This window comes from Dermacentor silvarum, chromosome 1 (assembly GCF_013339745.2).
Source record: "Dermacentor silvarum isolate Dsil-2018 chromosome 1, BIME_Dsil_1.4, whole genome shotgun sequence".
Lineage (NCBI taxonomy): Eukaryota > Metazoa > Arthropoda > Arachnida > Ixodida > Ixodidae > Dermacentor > Dermacentor silvarum.
This window is the reverse complement of record NC_051154.1, coordinates 139,382,484-139,403,765: the sequence shown is the minus strand read 5'-3', so window position 1 is coordinate 139,403,765 and position 21,282 is coordinate 139,382,484. Positions and strand designations below refer to the sequence as shown.

Genomic DNA, 21,282 nt, shown 5'->3' with positions numbered 1-21,282 from the left:
GAAAGATAGGGGAAGAAGACTAGCCAGCCACCAAACACACTGAATGTCGTGATAGCGCGGCCGACTTACAGCTATACTCCTCTCGCAGCTTCTGAGCACTACCTTTTCGACATGTATAAGACATTGGGAGGCCTGCGGTGTCAACTCCCTTCACCGCCGAAGGACAAATAGACGCATCCCCGTGGTGCTCAACCGTCGCACGTCATCTCGTGATAAGAATCCTTCTTCTCTCTTCTGAAAGTTTGAGGGCTGGATCCGGGGCCCTCCGTGGTAAGGGCTCATAGCAAGCCCCAAATGATTTTTGAATAAAATTCTGTCTATTTCAAAGGCAATTCAGTCAGTGTGGCAGGAGCAACTTCAGAAGGAGGATCAGATGGACTTTCCGCTGTCTTCATCGCTCACTCTGATCTTTGCGCGCATTGTTGCCGCGCCTCGCTGTAAGTTTTATGCCTCCAGAAGCACGAGGCCTCTAACACAAAACTTCCTCAGTGTCAAGAGCAGTTTTACCAGTCAGATGACGGCACTGAGCCTGCAGAACTCTTTACGTATCGCACTCCAGCCAGACGCACGGAACGAGGAAAGAGTCAGATAACATGAAGAACAACTGCGTAAGATAGCATGACGAACAACTGCAAACAAAGACACACGATTGTTTTCCTACATGCGAGGAGCATGCCTACTGGCAATCCCGAAGGAAGGACCGCAAATGGTGTTTGGATGCAACGAAGAAAACGACCAAGAGAGATGCTCCACATGCGACGATGAGTCCGAGGGCGCTTCTGTTCTCGCTCGTATACTATAGCGTATACAAAAACGCATGCACAAACGCGTCAGCTGTTTTTGTATCGAAAGGAAGTTGGCCCGAGGCATGCGAGCTATAGTTGCAAGTCCGTCCGCGAAAAGCGTAGCGGAATTCGACGGTAACAATAGGAGAGGTGGCGAAGAAAGCCGCCCCTGGTGCTTCCCCGTCTTAATTAAGCGCTACCGTGGCTATCGGCACGCCGGGCCGCCGCGCGTGCGCGGGGTTTGCCACGGCCGCTTCGTGCGTTGCACCTCTAAAGAACGCACTCAGGAAAAACGTAACGGGGGTACAGGGCTACTGGCAGGGGAGACCAGGCGGGCCGAAATCCAGGGCGTTGGACAGCTGTGGGCTGTGCGCGTAATGAACGCACTGATAAGCCGTATTTTTACCACCGCCCGGCGGACGGCGACGAGCCGGTGTGTCGCGGCTCCTCCCCTTTCGCTCAGGGTCCGTCGGAACTTCCGTGTGCAGGGGAAGAGCGAGGGGAGAAAAAGCATGGGAGAAACTCTCTGCAGCTGACGACGATTCGACGCGAAAGCGCGCCGCCGACTCTCTCTTGCTCACTTCTTGCGGGCTATGCACTTTTTTAGTGAGGCGCGTCTTGCTCTTGCTTTATCTCTCATTATCTTTTGTCATGTTTGCTTTTTTTTTTTTTCTCTCCTGCTCGCGCGTGGTTCCGGCTCGGACAGAAGTTGAGCAAGACTGGGTCGTCCGGCGTTATCCTCGATCGCGAGCCGATCCGTATAAAAATGCACCGCGCTGCGAGGTGTGGCCACACTTGGATTTGCCTCTTCCCACTGACCAGGATACCCAAGATGCACGCCCTTGTAAGTGCAGCCGTGCGACGCAGCTTCTCGCGGAGACCGTCGCCGACCGCTGTTCCGACTGCGGCAGCGCACGCATGGCGCGAGCACTCGCTGCTGTGGGAAGCTGAATGGCGGCAGCCTGTCTATAGCGGTCCCCTAAGTGATTATCGAAACTCCCAACTTGTGGCCGTGTGGCTCGGTGTTTCAACCAAGGTGAACGAGTACAATAACGAGCGACGACACCGCTTTGGCCCCGCGTTTAAAGCCGAATGAAATATGAGGACTGTTGCAAGCGTGTTCGTGAACGCGCCACGCAAGCATGTGAAAATTAAAGTGAGATAGCTTGGTTCTGTCGAGACCTGGAAGTGACCAAAGCAGCGTTGAAGGTTCACAGCGATTTTTTGATCTTCTAGTGCACCAAGAGAAAGCTGTAGTTCATGTGGTGCTACTCGTTCAATACCCTTTGCTCTCACCTCAAGGCAAATGGTGTCGGACAGAGTAAACCACCGAGAGTAGGCGTTAGTTGACACGAACGCTCTAAGGCAAGGCTAACGCGTAAACTTGTGCAGTGTAACGTGTGGTATTCCGCAACTGCTCCTTATCATGTGGTGTTAGCTATTATCCTTCACGTTATCTCATTAGGAGCTCCCGTATTCTGCTGTGAATTTGAGTAACATCTTCTCATGTCAAAACGTAATCGCTAGAAACAGAAAACAAAGAGTACGTATAGATCTTGCTAATCAGCTTCAGCAGTTGAAAAGTTTCACGGGGGAGCGTCATGTATCAGGGATGCTTATCGAGGACTGCAGGACGTCAATACAAAGCAAGCATTGTCATCCACAGGGAGAATTAAGTTCGTCCATCATACCGATTCTTCCAAAAATAACGTCTAAAGGTTGCACAAGTTCTTCCCAATCAGCGTTGTACAGTCTTTGGCATTGTTTACCGTATGTGGTTACCACCAGCTTCATAAGTGAGCGCACCTTCTGATCATCATCTGTGCAGGTGATCGTCCTCGCGGCCGTGGTGTCCCAGACGCTGGCTGGCGGCTACGCTGGCGGAGCAGTGGGAGGAACTGTTGGTGGAGCCGCCGGAAGCGCCGTCGTGCACGGTGGCGCCGTCGTGCACGGTGGCCCCGGCGTCGTACACGGTGGCCCCGGCGTCGTGCACGGTGGGGGAGGCATCGTGCACGGCGGCGGAGGCGGCGGCGGCGGCGGCCACGCAGGCGCTGTGCCCCTCGCCGGCCACGGCGTCGTAGGACACGGCGTTGTAGGACACGTTAAAGTGGCTCCTGTCAAGACCGTGTCGTACGTCAAGAAGCCCGTCGTGAGCATCAGCTACGTGACCAAGCCTGTGGTGAGCTACGTGAAGCAGCCGGTAACCACCGTGTCGCATACCGTCCAGCCTGTGGTCACGGTGAGCCATGCCGTCCTGAGCGACGTTGGCGCCCTTGGAGCAGGCGGCGGAGTCGGAGGTGGCTTTGTTGGAGCAGGTCTCGGTGGCGGACTAGGCACCATCGGAGCCGTCGACGGTGGCGTCAGCGTTGTGAACGCCTATGGCCTGGGATCGTACGGTCTTGCCGGCTACGGCACCGGCGCCGGATTCGGAGGGGGCTACGGAGGAGGCTACGGAGGAGGCTACGGAGGAGGTTACGGAGGAGGCTACGGAGGATACGGAGGAGTTGGCCTCAAAGGCACCGTGGTTGCTGCCGACGTCGGAGCATACGGAGGATACGGGGGAAATGTCGGCTACGGAGGAGGCGTCACCTACGCCACAGGACTGGGATACGGCGGTGACTATGGGGGTGGCTACGGCGGCGGCTACGGTGGAGGATACGGCGGCGGCTATGGAGGAGGCCTGGGTCTCGCTGGCTACGGCGTCAAAGGACACCTTGGTGCAGGCAACCTTGGCGTCGGACTTAAGGGAGGCTACGCAGTAGGTGGAGGTTATGGGGGTGGACTGCCTGGTGCTGGGGTTGGGGGAGGCTACGCAGGCGGCTATGGATGGTGAAACACCATGCTCTCATCTCATCTTCACACGTTGCACTAGTAAGTGTTTTGATCACTCATGAAATTTTGCCTATCTCACCTGGTTATAATCGAGCTTAATTAATTGTATCTTCCGTACCAGTCAAAGTTAGCCTTCTCAAACGCTCATGTTTCTGACCAGAAGATGTTTCGTGTGTAAATCCAGCGTAATCCTGCGGTTTTTCTCACGTGCATGATAAAAAAATATTCAGGAGCGACTATAAGGTAAGCGGGCAAAACGAACCATACACGGAAAGTTGTTAGGTAAACGAAGCATTCTTTAATTTGCTGGGATAAGAGGCCTATTTTGTAATTCGTGCTGATTATGAAAAGGCACAATCCATCCATCCTTCATTTTGTTGCCTTCTTCTCTGCACAGGTCCATCCTGGAAAACAGCACGAGTTCTCAGGAGCCGCAATGCCCACTTCCCGCACTGCGCGCCCCATGCGCCACATGTACAGATTCACAGGCGTCGTCTCTACCGAATAAATCAAGGGCGTTGCAGACACAATCGCCGGGCGTATGTGGCGGTGACATCGGCAGTAGCGGATTCCCTGGAGCCTACAAGGGCAGGCACAGAAATCACGACCTTAGTGTTGCTACAAGAAATGCCCACCTGTCCTGGTCAGTGGATTCGAACATTTGATGTACACTCTGAGAAAAAAAAATAAAGTTTAGAGAGGCAGAGCCGAGGTTTTTTTGCATCTGTCAGGGCAACGCAACTTACGCGAAGTATCGTGAGTCTTTTTAGCTATGGAGCTGCTCGGGCTTCTTGGGGTAATGGTCAAGTTACCCTCGCATGTTTATAATAACTGCGCATATGAACCACCATGAAGCCTATATGCCCAGTCCAAGGTTTTCGACATTCGGGCTTACCTTCGAAAGATGGGTTTGTGCGTAACTAAGGTGCAGCCCCAGGAAAAATCTGAAGACCACAGAAGACACGCATTTTTTTTTTCTTCACTTCCTAGGCATACATGCTAAAATCAAGTAGTAGTGTCTACGTACGCCTGTTTGAAGAATGCACGGCATCGAAAAAAATTCACGTTACATGACTGCGCTAGAAAAAAAATTTAATTATTTTTTGTTGCCCTGGTCTATAAAATGTTGCTCCTGTCTTAGTGCAACATCACACTCATATTTGCCAAGTTTGAGGGGTCACGATAGCCGAAAGGGAAGAGATTCACAGATAAGATTCGGAACGGAAGAAGACAAACAGCGCAAGATGTGAAATGCAAATATTCAAGGGCGTGGTACAATACTAACTGGCCTAATTACTCCAGAAACATGGCACCTAATTACTCCAGAGAAGCGGCACTAGCGAAAACAACTTCAATTTTACCGTTTATCGCAGCAAGTGGCTCAAGGCTGCAAAAAGTCTGAGTAGTATGATGCGCCGTATATAGGACTCGGGGGACAACTAGAACAATACTCGGCCACCTGTAGTGTTTGAACTAAAAGCTTCAAACTGTGGAGTTAAAAAAATATGACGGCATCTTCCGGCTTCAAATATAGACTTTAACTTACTACTAAATTCAGGCGCATGTAACCGACAGGTGACAGATTTCTATCTGCCCGGAAAGTTGATATCACAAATATATTTAGTCGAAACATTGCGGATACAACCAGGACCCAAACCTAATCATAACAACCAACACACATTCTTAAAGGCCTTATATTTACTAGTGTAGCCTGTAAAGGAACAAATATTGAGAGCTATGGGAAAAAGGCGGAACTATTTTGCAGGTTCAAAGCTTCGTCGTCGGAAACCTTTTATCCGTCTGCATGTGAAACGAAACTGTGCCTCAAATGTATTGGTGTTAAGGTCGACGGGGGAAGTGCTTCCGAATACGGTACCTACGCATTCTAATGTTTAAACTTAGCACAACAGATACTACTGCAGTTATGTGTTAATAAACACCAGCATCGCCTTTTTTAAATTTTTTTACGAGTAGCGTGTCGACCACCGATGCCGTCGTCATCACCATCACCTTACTCACTAGAATACGATTACAGCATATTAATCACAGTATAATTATGTATGACTACTGGTCGTCATCAGGGTGCGCTTGTCATAATGCCGCCCTAAAGTAACGAGTAAATACGATGACGTCGGCCTTGCGGATATCGGTTCTTGAACAGAAGTGTACCTCTGCCTTCTACATCATTTTGGTCTACCTGGCCACCTGCCTGCAAAATATTCTAGAATATGAAGGCACGGCGCAAAAGCAACGAAGTGGGAAAGGAGGCACGTGAGCACATTAAACCATATTGTGAGGGACGAACAAAAAAATGAGGCCATTTACACGATGGGCGGCATAACGAAATATCGCATCAAAGCGTCATTACATTGAACTTTTGTTCCAGGTTCCAGTTCCACTATCGGCCCCACCGTAAGAATCGTTATTTGAAATTATGTGCCGCACAGAGAAGTAGGGGTTATATGGCAGTTATCACAATCGCAGGCCACGTATAACCACGATCAAGAGAGAGAGAGAAAGTAAAAGAAAGACAAGGAGGTTAGCCAGTGTAAATACCGGCTTGCTACCCTGTACTGGGGAAAGGGGTAAAGGGAATAAAAGATGATAGAAGAAACAAAAAAATGAAATAAATAAAAAAATAAAAAATACAATAAAAAAACACGATCAAGGTTACACAGAGAGCCGTATAGCCGTTGACCACGTGGTCAGCATCGTTTGTCTTGGACAAACGCCCACCTCCTGGGCGTGCCTGGGTATTCCTGGACAAACGGCCCGTGTTATAAGCGGGATTTGAATGACTGTTGGGTAGCAAAGTATCTCATTTTCGGTTATCGTGCACATCTCTCCCTTTCGCTCTTTTTTTTTTTTAATGCGTTAGCATTCTTAGGGTACTTCGGCCACTTTCTGGGGGCCATCTATGTATCTAACCGTTTTCCCGCCTACCTGGGTCAGTGGGTAGTCAGTGGTGAAATGGGTAGTGCATCATACTGCTGTGCGGAGGTAACAGGGTTCCAAACCAACCATCGGACCAACTTGGATTATGTGGCAATGTGTGCAACATACGTGCCGCTCTTCAACGAACCTCTTTCACGCCGACATGGGTCACTGTAGATGCGGAACTGAATAAGTACTGCTGTCCAATGAAACTCTTTGACGCCGGCTTGTAGTACTGGGTATGTGCTGGTATCCAGTGCACCTCTTTGAAGTCAACTTGGGTCACCGGGTGTGTGCCAGCAGGTGTGTGCCGTTTTTAAATGAAAGTGTTGACGCCAACTTGGGTAGCTAGGTGTGCACCGCTGGGAATGTGCCGCTCTACGATGAGAAAAAAAAAGATCCCTCAAGTTTCCCCGATGCAGAGTGGAATCGAACCCACCTCACAAGCGTTCCTCAAGGGCAGAAGCCCGACGCATTAGCAGGCTGCGCCACAAATGCACTGGGCATGTTGCGCTCTTTAATGAAACTCTCGCCAACTCGGGTGCACTGAGTATGTGCCACTGAGTGTGCGGCAAGCCAGGGGACAATTCCCAGCGTTCGCAGGCACCGGCGCGCCACGCTTCTCGTCTCGGAGGCCACGCGCGGACTTCGCGGCAGTGGCGCTAGATGGCGCCGAGGGTTCTTAGGGACGCGTGAAAGACGAGTCCCGCTGCAGTGCACGCCTCATATAAAACTCGTTTCGACAGTGGCAGTGCGTCGTATCACTATATTGATTCGATGCTGACGCATTACCGTCGAGAGCTATCGCGAGATGAGCTCCGCCGCATTTTTTTTTTTCGTCTATGTCTCTGAACCGTAAACTTGGCACGTAATATCGACCAAAAAAAGTTTACCGACCAAGGGATCTGACAAAAAGCTGAATATCTCCGCAGCCTCAAAACGCAGCCTGGTATTCCCATTTCCAGCCTCTACTGGTATATGCGAACAACATTGTGGCGTACGGTTTAACTGGCTACTTTTAAAGGCTGCTCGGATATTTAGCGCTTTCTGAAAAGAAATCACTATAAAGAAATTAATCTATAGAAAAACCAGAATAAATTCGAAAGGAAAAACGTTGGCAGTAGTGAGCTTCGAACCCATGTCCTCCGCGCTCAGAAGCCGAGCGCCTTACCCACTGGGCTAAACCAGCGCCTCCAAGATAGCAGCCCTGTGCACTCTGCTTTATGACGGGTTGAGGACAAACACCTCTTCGCAAGCGTTGAGGTCCCATAGTGGCCAAGCACCAGACCGGGAGCGCGCTTGTACCTATTTTACCGGTAGGTACCCGGCGGCAGCACTTGCCTCCCACAGCCGCGGCGGATGCTCTTCAACAAGGCCGTCTGTGGTTGGACAAGAGCCATGCTACTTGGAGCGAAATTCCATTGCCAAGCCCGACGTGATCAAAGCGGTGACGCTAAGATCACTGCGGCTTACTAGGGAGCATCCCCAAGCAAGGTAGCATGACGTCGCGGTTCGAAGTTCACCGGCCTTGTGCTATCTAGGAGGCATTGGCCAAGCGTCTCAACGAGTTCGCTTGCCCGCGAAGAGTTCCGAACTCGTAAGGCCGCTCAGCGGCGTTCGCTTGGGCATTAATGCTTTCGCATTCACAAATCATAAGAAGCGCTTAAGTGTCCTCGGATTTTTTTCAACTCCTCTCTGTCACGCCTGTATGGCCCTGAGAGTAAATATATAAAATGAAATGAAATGAAAAAATGCAAGGCATCACCCCACTTAATTGGCTTTTGAGAAAGGCAAGTCGTAACCCTGCCAATTAAGGCTTAAATACTACCTGCAGTTGAGTGGCAATGTTACTACAAGCACGTCTAATAAATCATTGTAAACATTATAGAAAACCTGGACAACCGGGGCAATCAGTAAGTTTCCGCCACACCAAATGTAAGCTCGGTACATTTCGGGACAACAAAGTCGTAGTAAACCATGTGCAAGCAGTTTGGTAAGATGCATGTACGTAGCTCACGCTAACATTAGGATATTTTTCGAAACTGGGACCATGTCCCGGACATCCCAACCTCCATTAATCCCAATAAGGTAAATATCGGAAACAGTGACAGATGGGGAGGACAGCTAGTGATGATTTGAGTGTCTGTGATGAAATTAATGCTTCCTCTCACTCCAACAACTTGCTAAGATGCCTTCAGAGCGAAAACAATCCCAGATTGACGATCACGTAATATACATGGAAAAGAGAACGCGGTGGGCTGTCGGCAAATGTTTTTCGTAAGGCGTTAGAATCTTTCTCAAACAATTTCCCATGTACACTAGGATCCGTCAAACGATGAACCGCTAAATTCAGAAACATTCATCTAAATTTCGAAAATCGTTCTATCAAAGCATTTTTTACCCGCCCTGGTTGGTGGCTGTGTCGTTACGCTGCTAACCCCGAGGTCACTTGTTCGATATCCGACCACGGTGGCACCGCATTTCAATGGGGGCTAAATACAAGAACGCTCACGTACCGCGCTTTGACTGCACGTTAAAGAGCTCCACGTGGTCAACATTTATACGGAGTCCCCCACTGTGGCGTGCCGCATAATCAGATCGTGGTTATGCGGCACCCAAAACCCCGGAATTCAAGTTTACCAAGGCGCTTCCAAATTTCATAGATAAGCCGCCCCACTATTCCGCATCATTTTATTCTTCATTTCCGGATGAGTTACACACCAAGCCAGTCGCTTAAGCTACATATACGTATCTTAAAGAAGAATCTCTATTGGACAGAACTGTGTCCGGAGGAACGGTGACAGCTTCGCGGCAGTGTGTGGCCCATTCGCATTCGCTGCTTTCAAAGACTCCTTAGCCGCCCTACTTTTCGCGTGGGAAAGCTGAAATCCGCGTTACATCTGCTTGTGCGACCAAACCTCTTCTATATATGACTAGGCGCGAGCCATGCGCACTAAGCACGCGGAAACACAATAAAGACCAAAGGCGACTTCGCCTCGGAGCTCTCTCTGAGTATCGCTCCTAGCGCCCGTTAAGACACGCTACACGCACATAGTTCTATATTACACATACACACACAAAAAAAAACGATAGAAGCAAGAACAACGACTAAATGTGGGCAGTGCCTCTGTGTCCCCTCGGTCCCTTCATTTCTGCTCCACACGTATAAGATACGCATCGCAGTTACGAGCACAGGGCCGTCGGGCGTAGTCCGCTATATTGGCGAGCATGTATAAATAGAAGCGGCGCGTTAACAGTATGCGTGGGCTGCACGAAATGCAACCAGATTAATGTGACAAGCTCCGAGGAGAAAGAAACGCGGAGTAAACAGCGCCAAAAGCGTCGTCCTGCCGATCCCCGTGCTCTCTGGCGTCGCACGTGCTGCCAACTCCCTCAGTAAACCTCAGTAGACATAAAATATATGCATGCTGCATGCACAAGACGAACCGACCGTGTATTGACGAGCAAGCGTAGTTACTGCGCGTATGGTAGGAAAACACACACACACACACACACTGCCGAAGCGCCCTCCCGTATATGGAAGTGCCAAACTGGATATCTACCTTCCGGTTAACCTCCCTGCCTTTCGCATCTCATTGATCTCTCTCGCTCACACACAGTCATTACGGCTCCGCTGCTGACAGCCAACGCAGTGCCGTTTTTTTTTTTTTTTTTTTTTTTTTTTTTTTTTTTTTTTTTTTTTTTTTTTTTTTTTTTTTTTTTTTGAGAAAGCGCAGCGCGCACTGCGCTCGGGCAGGTGGAGCGCGGCACTACGCCGGGACGTCGGCGCACGTTAGCATTTCTACTCAACGTACGACTTTCCTGGTGGATAAAAAAATCACTTTTCACAAATATTCGCAAAAATTCATGTCAGCGTTGTATCGCTAACCTCCAAAGACTTCAACCCCGGAACGTCGGCAAGAGTGAGTACCCCTCGTTAAACAATGATAAAGGGAGTAGCGCCGCTTCCAGGCATAGTAAGTTTCGCGCACGTTATCTACACACATCTACCCCAACTCGCACGCAAACTTACGCACGCTCCATCGCCAATGTATTAAAAATATGTTAATGGGCGCACACTTGAACCAATGCGCCAAAGCATGGGTAACAGCGACTACACCGACAGCACACGAATAGTCGAAGCTGAATGTTTCGTGACGGTCCACAGGAGTAAGCGAGTTACTAGCGATACTACATATTTGCTACAAGCTATTACAAAGAAGTTATTACAAAGCTAATACTTCGTCCTGCAGTGGACATAAATATAGGCTGATGATGATGATGATGATGATGATGATGATGATGATGATGATGATGATGATTACAAAGAACAGAACAGCTACGTTCCAATTAAGCCTGGTGTGCAGCAAGAACAAATCTATTGCAACTGAGCACACCCAAGAGCGATTAGGCAGAAAATAATCAGATAGTGACCGCACCGACGAACGTCAGATTCAGAAACGTGACCAGCCGCTGCTTCAAAATATTTGCCAACTAAAGACCAAAGATCAAAACACACCGATTCTGATTCCGTTCCTAAGCGGAAAGCTAGGATAGCTTGGAATACATTTTTAGCCTCGTTTTTAGAACAAGCACCATATACGCTGCTCGCGCCGTCTCGACAAAGCTTAATGAGCTTCGAAAGCGCGTTTACATGTCCTGTGAAGCTGTGGCCAAAGCTTTGTGTCGACCACCCAGTCAGCGTCTATGATATCTTCCGAAACAGAGGTTTCCTGAGCATCCACTGTAAGCACGGAGGCAGCTGAGGCAAGCAATGGACGCGTCACCACGTGATCAAACATGGCAACGCCCACGGCAACACCGCGAAAAGGGTCAATAGCGCGCGCAAAGAAAGCTAGCTGATGCGCGATATGCGCGGACGTCGGCACCTTTGCGGCGTTTCCTCGCCAGGAATTATAGGAGGAACGGCAGCCCGTGATGAGGACTATTCGTTCCGCCACGAAAGGTCTATAGTCACGCTGCTTTTCTCTGAACTTAAACGCGTATTTACTGATGTATCAAGCAGCCAGCCAATACGAGCGCCGGTTTACTCAAGAAAGTGAAGTCTGTGCCGTGGAGCGGAAACTTAATAGAAACTTTATTAGAATGGAAAATATATTAAGGAGGGGTGGTCGGAGCCTCTCAGTCCAGGGCCCCACTGGCCTCTGGCTAATTAAAGACTTTTGTCTTGCCAGGTCGGAGCGGGCGAGCTCTGCCTCCCACTACTCTATTGTGTTACTAGTATTTGGTCTATGAAGGTGCTTAGCGCACTCCCAGGTTACATGTATTGAGGTAGGTATGCCACCGCACCAAGGACAGTTGGCCCTATATAACGAGTGGGATACATGGCGTTTAGCAATTTTAAATGGGGGAATACCCTAGTCTGTATTTTACGCCTATCGGCGGCCGCTTCCCCGCTAAGTTTTGGGTGAGGCGGCGGGTATTTTCTGCGGTAGGGTTGGTAATATCGACCAACGATTAATTGATTAATCGATTAAAAGTATCCCGCAACACGATTAATCTTCATCGATGTGCACCTTTCATTTAATCGACTTAATCGATTAGATATGGTCGATTAATCGTATTCGAGAGTTTGAGAGGAGTTGCTCGAAAATTTTGAAATCGTACTACAATGGCTGAGCGCGAGCAGTGACTGTGCGGCTGTGGTAGAGCGACTGTTGACTGTTTTTCCGAGTCCCGAGTGATGCCGAGCCGAATGCTTCCCCTTTCAACGCCCACACCGCACACGCCACTTGAAGCCGGAGGCTGAAATGCCCTCGCAATTCAAGGCATACTACAGCAACCCAGTCGTTGATCGTCGTGTCACTCCCAGTCCACTAAAGACGTGGCACAGCATGCGCGCCAGTTTGGAACACGTACTTGACATAACGATGAAGTTTATGTCGATTCCAGCAAATCTGTAGCTTCCGAGCATCTATTCTCGCACGCTGGTTGTGTGGCCATTCAAAGGAGGTGTTGGTTTCACCCGAACATCCCAGCCAATTGACATTCCTTCGCTCTCTAGAAAAGAGCACGTGGCTTAAAAATCTTAAACCGTGGTTTTTGGGGTGGTGGTGGTCTTGTTGCAGGAGGCGGGGCTAGCCTGGCATACATAGCCAGCAATTGTCCCGCCCGATCCCCCTATGAGTTGAGATCAGGGGTGTGTCACCAGGTGTCGATGAGCCCCTTGTCTCACAGGAAGGAAATCAGCACTCGTTGCACTCTTCAATGATTCTCGTGGGCCCTCTGGGGAAAACGACGTTCTTGAGGACGACGGGCTTGTGTCAACGTCTGTGACTATTAGTGCACTAACACACGCGTCAGCGAACTAACCGCTCATTTCTCTTCTTTCCTTCCCTCCTCTCTCTCCCTGTCATCTTTGTGTTCCCTCTTCCCATTCCCCCGGTGTAGGGTAGCCAACCGGACGTTATCCTGGTTAACCTCCCTGCCTTCTGCCTTTCTCTTATTTCCTCCTCAATGTTCCTGTGCGAAAGACCACTCTTTTGCGGGATGTCAGCAATCGCGTTTCTTTGTGCGTCAAACTGTGGGCATAGCCAAACGAAATGTTCATGTCGCCGATATCACCACAAAAGGCATAGAGCGGGGAAGCGCAACGTCCAGTCTTAATTGAATGATCAAGCCGGGGTGTGCGCGGAGTCGGTTCTGATGCGGTGTAACAGCGTTGCTTCCTTGCGAGTAAGTCTATGGATCACACAGGTTTGGTGTGGAGTCTTGTGGATCGCCCTAAAGTGATTACAGATTGCATCCTTAGAGTTCTGAAAAATGCTTGGCGCTCTTACTTTTGGGACACATGTTAGCGCTAGGCGTGCGAGATCATCAGCTTTTTCGTTTCCTTCAATTCCTATGTGGGATGGGATCCCTTGGAATTTTACGTTAAATTCCTTGCTCATTAGATTTTTTATCAGCACTAGAGATTGCTTTGTAAGCTTATATCGAGGTTGGCCAAGATGTAATCGTTGTAATGCTGACTTTACGATATCTCGTACAAAATAGGCCGATAGTTTTCGCAAGGCCATGGTCATTGCGACGCTTTGTACTGTTGTAGACGAAACTATGCGATCCAGGCGGCCAGACCATGATACATCAAGGAAGGGTATGCAGAATGCCGCTGCGCAGCTATCTGTGCACACACCGATCCGTCTGTGTACGCTTGTAGGTGGCTTTGATACGCTGTGCTCGAGTGGTCCAGTACAAGAAACTTATCTTCGGCAGTTCGAAAGGTCCGTTTCGCCGGTAGCCGGGGTACATTAAGGCTGCCGGTGCAGACCATGGCGGATCGAGACGACTCGTTTTAGGCCATTCCAATCCTGAAAAGCGGAAGGTGTTCAACGCCGCATGGAAATGGGAGCAAGTTCTTGCTCGAAGCCGCCGGAGAAGCACCGTGCCTGCAGGGGACTCGCCGAGCCTATTTTAATAGCAGAATGAACAAGGCCTGTGATCCCAAGAGGTGGAGTGGAAGAGACTCTGCTTCATTGCTAACCTTTTGAGCTGCCCGAGGAACTCCCATCGCCAAGCGAAGTCCCTGTCTATAAACTGCCTCCAAGCACTCGAATTGACTCGGCGATGGTTATATATATATATATATATATATATATATATATATATACGAAGCACCGCGCGAGACAAAAGATGATGATGAGTCGTATGTACAGATGACGACGACGATATGCACAAATAGCGCTCACACAAGATGATGAGTCGTTTGTACAGATGACGACGACGATATGCCCAAAATGCGCACGCACTAACTTCCCCCGCTTCGTTGGCATGCTGTGATAATATCACCAACGCAGTTTGGGCTCTGCATGACGAGAGCATTAAAGGCGACCGTGTTGATGCCCTTCAGTATCTGGCGAACGCGGTCAGCTTCCGCCATGTCACTCTGTGCGCGGCGGCAGAGAGTGAGGACGTCCTCAATGTAGAATGTATAGGACTCGTCCTGTTCTTGTATGTGCGTTACCAGCCTCTGTTTCGCGATTTCGGAGCGTCCAGACGACATGCCGAATATCTGACGAAATTGCTGGGTGAATGATATGGCCAATCCGAAAAGTCACTTTCGTGGTTAAAAAACCACGTCGTCGCAACTTCGGTTAGGCAAAAAGAGACATACCGCAACTTGTGCGTGTCGTCCCAATGGTTGAAGTCGCTGGCTCTGTTGTAGTGATCGAGACAATCTTCCACGTCATTGCCGCGGAGGCCTGCAAAGACGGGAGGATCGCGGTGTTTGGTGTTCACCGTCCAGGTAGGCCCAGCTGGCTGAGCAGTGGTGGTAGCAGCACTGGTGGATGAGTTGGTTTCTGCTATCACCGTGGTAGGCGAGAGCAAACGACGACCGGACCGGAGCTCCAGGGGAATCGGGAAAGTAAGAGGACGTGGAAATCGGAAGCACACTCCACCACTTGTGAGACGTCGACCGATGCGATACCTTTATTACCGAGCAGCCACCCGAAGCAGAGACGAAGCACCGCGCGAGACAAAAGATGATGATGAGTCGTATGTACAGATGACGACGACGATATGCCCGAAATGCGCTCACAATATATATATATATATATATATATATATATATATATATATATATATATATATATATGAGCTTCAACTCATAGAGAATGTGACTTGTTGTCAATGCAGCGTTCAGTGTAAGCATGCACATTGGATTGTTTCCCGTGGCCTATTGGTAGAGCGCCCGCCTCGGCTGCGGGAGGCTATGGGTTCGATACCCACCGCCGCCGGGCACCCACTGGTTCAAATGGGTACAAGCGTGCCCCGGCCTGGCGTTCGGCTTTCTTCTGGGGTCTTGCGCATGGGAAAGGAGCCTGCGCCCTGAATTCCCGTCGAAATCAACGTGAGCACCGTTGGTTTCGACGGTGCCAAGCGACAAAGTGCGCTGTCTATTTGCACTGATGCAGCCACAACACTTCCCACCACGCGTCGCCACAGTATCTTGCTGTCCATGGTGACGCCCACGGAACAAACACTAGTTGCACGACGAATTGGATGGCCTCTGATATCCAGCGTCAGACGTGTTCACTTCCGCCTCAGTCCCGTAATTATTTTCCCCTGTGCATATTGCAATTCCTTGCATACCATAGTTCGGCTTCTCTTTTCACTTCTGCCATTTTTCTTATTTCTTGCTTAGCTATATTCTACAGGAATTCACTAGTGCGATTTATCTTGTTTAATTCTGCTCTAAGTGCCATTTTATAACATTTATAATGTTTATATTTTCAAAGGTCACTAGTGCCAACTCTATTTAGTTTTTAACAAATTAAAGATTAAACTTTATACACTTGTATTTCTAACTTGGTTCACCTCTTAATCATTAAAATAGAGTTCTAGAAAAGTAGATAACTGTGTCTCAACCTTTTTAACGTGGCCGACAAAAATTTCAATTAATCGAATAATCGATGAAAAACCCTGCGTCGAAAGCGATTAATCGATTAAAGGCTAAAATGATGAACGATTAATCGTTAATCGAATAAAAAAATTAATCGACCATCCCTATTCTGCGGACTCCGCCCCGTTGAGCAAGCATGTCTTTGGCATTTAAATTGGTGGAATTTTGTGAGGGATAGTGCGAGTGGTTGGGGTTAGAAGAGGACGCCGTCGCTCGGTTAGTAAACCCTCGAGCTAACGCGCTAGCCTTTTCGTTCCCCTGTACGCCCGCGTGGCCCGGGCACCAGAGTAGGCGATGACGGTGATTGAAGAATTTGGGGATTATCGCGAGGCTAGCCGCAGTCACGTGTCCCTTAAGAAACATGCGACACGTCTCCTGCGAGTCCGTGACAACGACCGAGTCCCTTTTCGAACGCTCCGCGTGCGCGAGTGCGATCGCCACTGCTAATATTTCGGCCGAGGTGGGGGATCCCGCCGTGGCCGATGCAGTTATTTGCTGCTGGCAGATCACGTTCACGACTGCCAGTGCGTACCTCCTTTGATAGCGCTGCTCGGTCGCCTCTGGAGCGGAAGAAATGAATAAGCCAATATACCATATCATAGGAACGCATAACAAAGGGCCGCCACGCACTCAAAAGAAAACTAGCAGTGCGATACATCTATTTTACTAGGCGCTCTTGGCCCCATAATTCATGCTCACGATTTAGCCCGAAAAGACGGTGGGGAAAGGAACAATAACTATACCAATCCTCCTTATTACTCGTCGGCCAGGGCCGGGATCTCCAGCAGTATATATGCCTACGCTGCGGGTGGTTTTTTTTTTTTTTTTTTTTTTTTTTTTTTTTTTTTTTTTTTTTTCAACCTACGCGGGATATAACAAGATATCATAGCGCTCATATAGAAATGAAGATGGTCATTCCTTGCCTTGTGAACAGAAAATAGTATAAATTGCAGTTTGACATACAGGCATATAATTGCACACAGGCAGTTCTTTCTTTTTTCTTTCTTTTTCTTTTCTTTTCCGCGCAGTAGTCAAAACAGCGGTACAGAAAAGGAAACACGGAGACAAAACGCCGGCAGATTCTACGCCCTGCGGGAATCGATGTTATGCGAAGCTGTGTGCGGGGTGCCTACCAAGTCAACGAAACGACCATGACAGCACTAAGTCGTAGGCGGTTCTTTCATGACCTACATGACACGCATGTCACGACATTCATCGCATGAGTCCTCGGGAGTCCCTTTAGTTACACCTAAGAGACCTTAGGGCGAAAGCCTTACTCATAGTCGTGACTATGACTTTTACCAACATCCTTTAGTGTTTCCTTCACTTGGTACCTACGTCCGAACCCATTTCAGTGTTTTTCAGTGTTAATGATTTTTTTCGCTGAGTCAGTGACTTTTTTTCTGAGTCATGCTGATGACTATGACTTCTACCACCATCCTTTAGTGTTTCCTTCACTTGTACCGACGTCCGAACCCATTCCAGTGGTTTTTGAGTGAGTCTCTTTTCGCTGCGTCATTGTCATTTTTGCTGAGTCATGCTCATGACTATGATTTCTACCAGCATCCTGTAGTGTTTCCTTCACTTAGTACCCACGTCCGAACCCATTTCAGTGGCTTTTGAGTGCTAATATTTTTTCGATGAGTCATTGTCATTTTTACTGAGTCATGCTCATGACTATTACTTCTACCAGCATCCTGTAGTGTTTCCTTCACTTAGTACCTGCGTCTGAACCCATTTCAGTAGTTTTTGAGTGCTATACTTTTTTCACTGAGTCATTGTCATTTTGCTGAGTCATGCTCATCATCAGCCTATATTTTATGTCCACTGCAGGACGAAGGCCTCTCCCTGCGATCTCTAATTACCTCTGTTTTGCGCTAGCGTATTCCAACTTGCGCCTGCAAATTTCCTAACTTCATCATCCCATCTGGTTTTCTGCCGACCTCGACTGCGCTTCCCTTCTCTTGGTATCCATTCTGTAACCCTAATGGTCCACCGGTTATCCATCCTACGCGATAGATAGATAGATAGATAGATAGATAAGGTCAAAGTAGCAAATGTTCGCCAAGAAAGGCTTCGTATTTAATATAACAATATCACCTCTCACTGTCTCTTGTATATTAATCTCTTTAGTTCAAGATTCAATCTCGCTTCCAAAGTTCGCAGCCTAATTTCGTTGAACGTTGTGATGAATCCAAACCACGGGTCATACCAGCGTTCAAGTAAGAAAGCGAGCATGAACTGCACGATAGTTTCATCTTCGCGTTACTCTAACATTTTATTGTATTAATTGCTGCCTAGCGGCGAGTAATTCTAGCTATTTTAGTACCAATCAAACATTGCGTGCTTTCTTGTTCTTGTGCAAACTGGACGATATCCCTTATAAGAATAAAACACTCTAACTTGAACAGCATTGAAAGACGCTGCAATTCAGCAGGAGCAGTGGTTGTTCCCGCGAATTCCGTCACCATAAAATTCAAGACATTGCATTTTACATCATCGACGGCTGCAGAACTCGCCGCCCTCCGTGCTGCTCTAAAGTTCCTAATTGAAGAACCCTCTCAGGCATGGTCAATCTTCTCCGACTCTAAGACTGCTGTCCAGTGCATTATGTCACCATTTCATCATGGACCAAATGAACAATTAGTCGCTGACTTAAGACTTCTTCATCACCACGCAACAGAGAAAAAACACAACATAGCGTATCATTGGATACCGGGCCATTGCGGTATCCACGGAAACGACCGTACAGATGAGGCCACCCGATCTGCTCATGATGGTCTCCACTGTGCAGCTATACCGCTATCTAGAACAGACGCAGCTACAGGGCTTTGTTCGCTCGCTTGTGAACTTACACTTTCACTGTGGAACTCGACGGAATTTACCAACGCTGGTCTTCACAACTTGTATCCGAATCTACAGCTCCGTCTTCCGTCAGGAATATCTAGAGCTGAGGAGACGCTTCTGTGCCGCTTGTGGCTTGGCGTGGCCTTCACGAATGCTTACTCATTTCGGATCGGAATGGCCAACAGCCCTACATGCCATAACTGTAGCTGCGAGAAAACAATTGCCCACCTTCTCTGTGAGTGTCCCCGCTTCTGTGCGCCCAGGAAATAACATTCAAGAGTGTTAGATGGACTTGACAAACGCCCTTTCTCGGAGGAAAGGAACCTGGGACACTGGCCGAGGCCGTCCTCAACACAGAAGGCTTTCAAAGAAAACGTTGTTACGCTTCTTGCGGAGAACTGGTCTTAGAGACAGACTTTAAGCTTTGCCGTATTCTCCCTTTTTTGTGCTCTTCGTTCCCTTTTTTGTAACATCTCGTTCCTATTATCTTTTATTCCCCTTACCCCCTTTTCCCAGCACAGGGTATCCAGCTGGTCTGAGAACTGGCGAACTTCCCTGTCCTTCCGTCTATTCCTCCTCCTTCTCCTCTGATATTGATATTAACTGACGTGCCATCGCCTAAACGAAACATAGTAATAACGGGTTGCAGCGCTTCCTCCTCGATTTGTGTTCTTTTTGTTCCTGCTGTTTCTTGGTACTTTGGTTTAGCCCTCCTCAAAGCAGCGTGCAATAACGAACTTCAAGCTCCACCTCGACGCTTTTCGGGCCTCTCGATCGTGCTGTCAACGGGCACGACCGAGTTTCCTCTCTCCGTGGTCCCTCCGCACTCGGTCGTTTCTTCTCATGCGTATTTTCTAGGTTCGTCCCCTCCTTTCCGAGGCCACTTTTCTTTTTCACGCATGTCCCTCTAGAGGGCAGCACGACTACAGCGAGAGCGAGCGAGCAAGCAGAGGCGCGTTTTTACGAGCAGCAGACGGGCGTGGGTGCGAAATTTCCAGCGGGTTCATAGCTCCTTGCAAGTTCAGTTCGCTTCGCCACAGCTCACACGGAGAGACTGGGTAACTTCGCATCCCATGAATTAATTAAAACTCCATCCACAGCATCAGAAACAACAACGCACTGAGGAATTGGTCCGTGTTGCTAAAATGGAAATACTCGATGAACGTTCACGGCTACAGAAACTATAACTCGGATAGTTAGCGAAGGAATCTGATATCGAACTTCAATATTTCGAATCATCGAATATATCAAACAATAAAAATAACTCCTACAAACTCATGGATCTAATGGGTAGAAATACTGTGCGCCCTAACTAAAACTTCATCCGTCGGTGCACGTTCGATAAAATAGAACCGCGCCTAGCACCGCTTTCCCGTAAAGTGTACTTTCCCCAAGTATTTCCGTCACGTCGCCGCGGCAACTGTGTAGTGTCCTTGATCATCTGTCGTAGGCGCACACTTGTTTCAAGGGCGCTCGGAAACGTGTTAGTCGAAAGTTACTTACGACTGCGGTTTGAACGATAACCAGCCATGACGTGTGTTTACACAAATAATGTTACCTCAATGCCTACCCCAGAAAAAGGGAAACGATGGCATCGTTAAGTCAACATAGCAGCTACAAATACCAGCAAGCAGTGTCCTCTTCCTGGGTGATACGGCACTTTGGTTCCGTCTAGATCCACTCTGTTCAGCGGTAACCAGCGACAGCTACTGGGGTGGCGCACGCTTAGAATCAGATTGTGTTTTTTTTTTTTTTTCGGTGCCACTACGGGTGCTTTAGAGCCTCCATTTGTGCAAATGCTGCCTCTGCCACGTGGGTGCACATCGTGCACAGAAAGCGGTCGGCGTGCATTGCAGGTCCCGTGCGAACCTCCTTCTGCGCGTAAAGCAACCCATGTTGTACGCGGTGTATTTCTCACATCCTGACCCAATCAGACGCGGACGCTGCTCGCACGCTACGCACCGTTCGGCCACCCAAGCCTAATAGCTTCCGCAGCTTGCATGCGGTTCACCTTAAGCTGCACGTAACCTGTCAGCATGGCAGAAAATTATTATGCATCGGTGGATCGAAGCATTTTACATCGAGCTCAATTTCTTTCGTGTAGTAAGTGAACGTTCTGTGGTCGCACCTCATTCTTATTCTTTGTCACCGTACCTGCATCAATGCTACAGAAGTTCTGCAGGGGAAAGGAATAATTCGGGACCGAACATAGTAGCATGTTTGAAAGAAGTCATCGCGATCGGGATACATGTGCTGAAATGTAGCTAAAAAGTGTTTCATGATCGAGAAATCACTGTGCATTCGAATGAATGCTAATGAAGAGAAGGAATGGTCCACCTTCCAGCATGAAAGGACGTGTTTGGACCTTATTCGTGTTCCAGCAACGGGAGATTAGCTCAGAAGCTCTAAGGGATTTTTAGGGAGCAGTGAGTGGCTGATCAATTCTTTATGAGCTCAGGTTCG

The 21,282-nt window shown here is 48.7% G+C and overlaps 1 protein-coding gene across 1 annotated transcript; it reads left to right on the top strand.

Moving 5' to 3' along the window:
* Nucleotides 1-1,587: 1,587 nt before the first annotated feature.
* Nucleotides 1,588-4,319, top strand: LOC119462472 (uncharacterized). Its single transcript, XM_049660926.1, has 3 exons — nt 1,588-1,629; nt 2,614-3,656; nt 4,015-4,319. The coding sequence occupies exons 1-2, from the start codon at nt 1,618-1,620 to the stop codon at nt 3,616-3,618; spliced, it is 1,017 nt and encodes a 338-aa protein (XP_049516883.1). The 5' UTR covers nt 1,588-1,617; the 3' UTR covers nt 3,619-3,656; nt 4,015-4,319.
* The last annotated feature ends 16,963 nt before the right edge of the window (nt 4,320-21,282 follow it).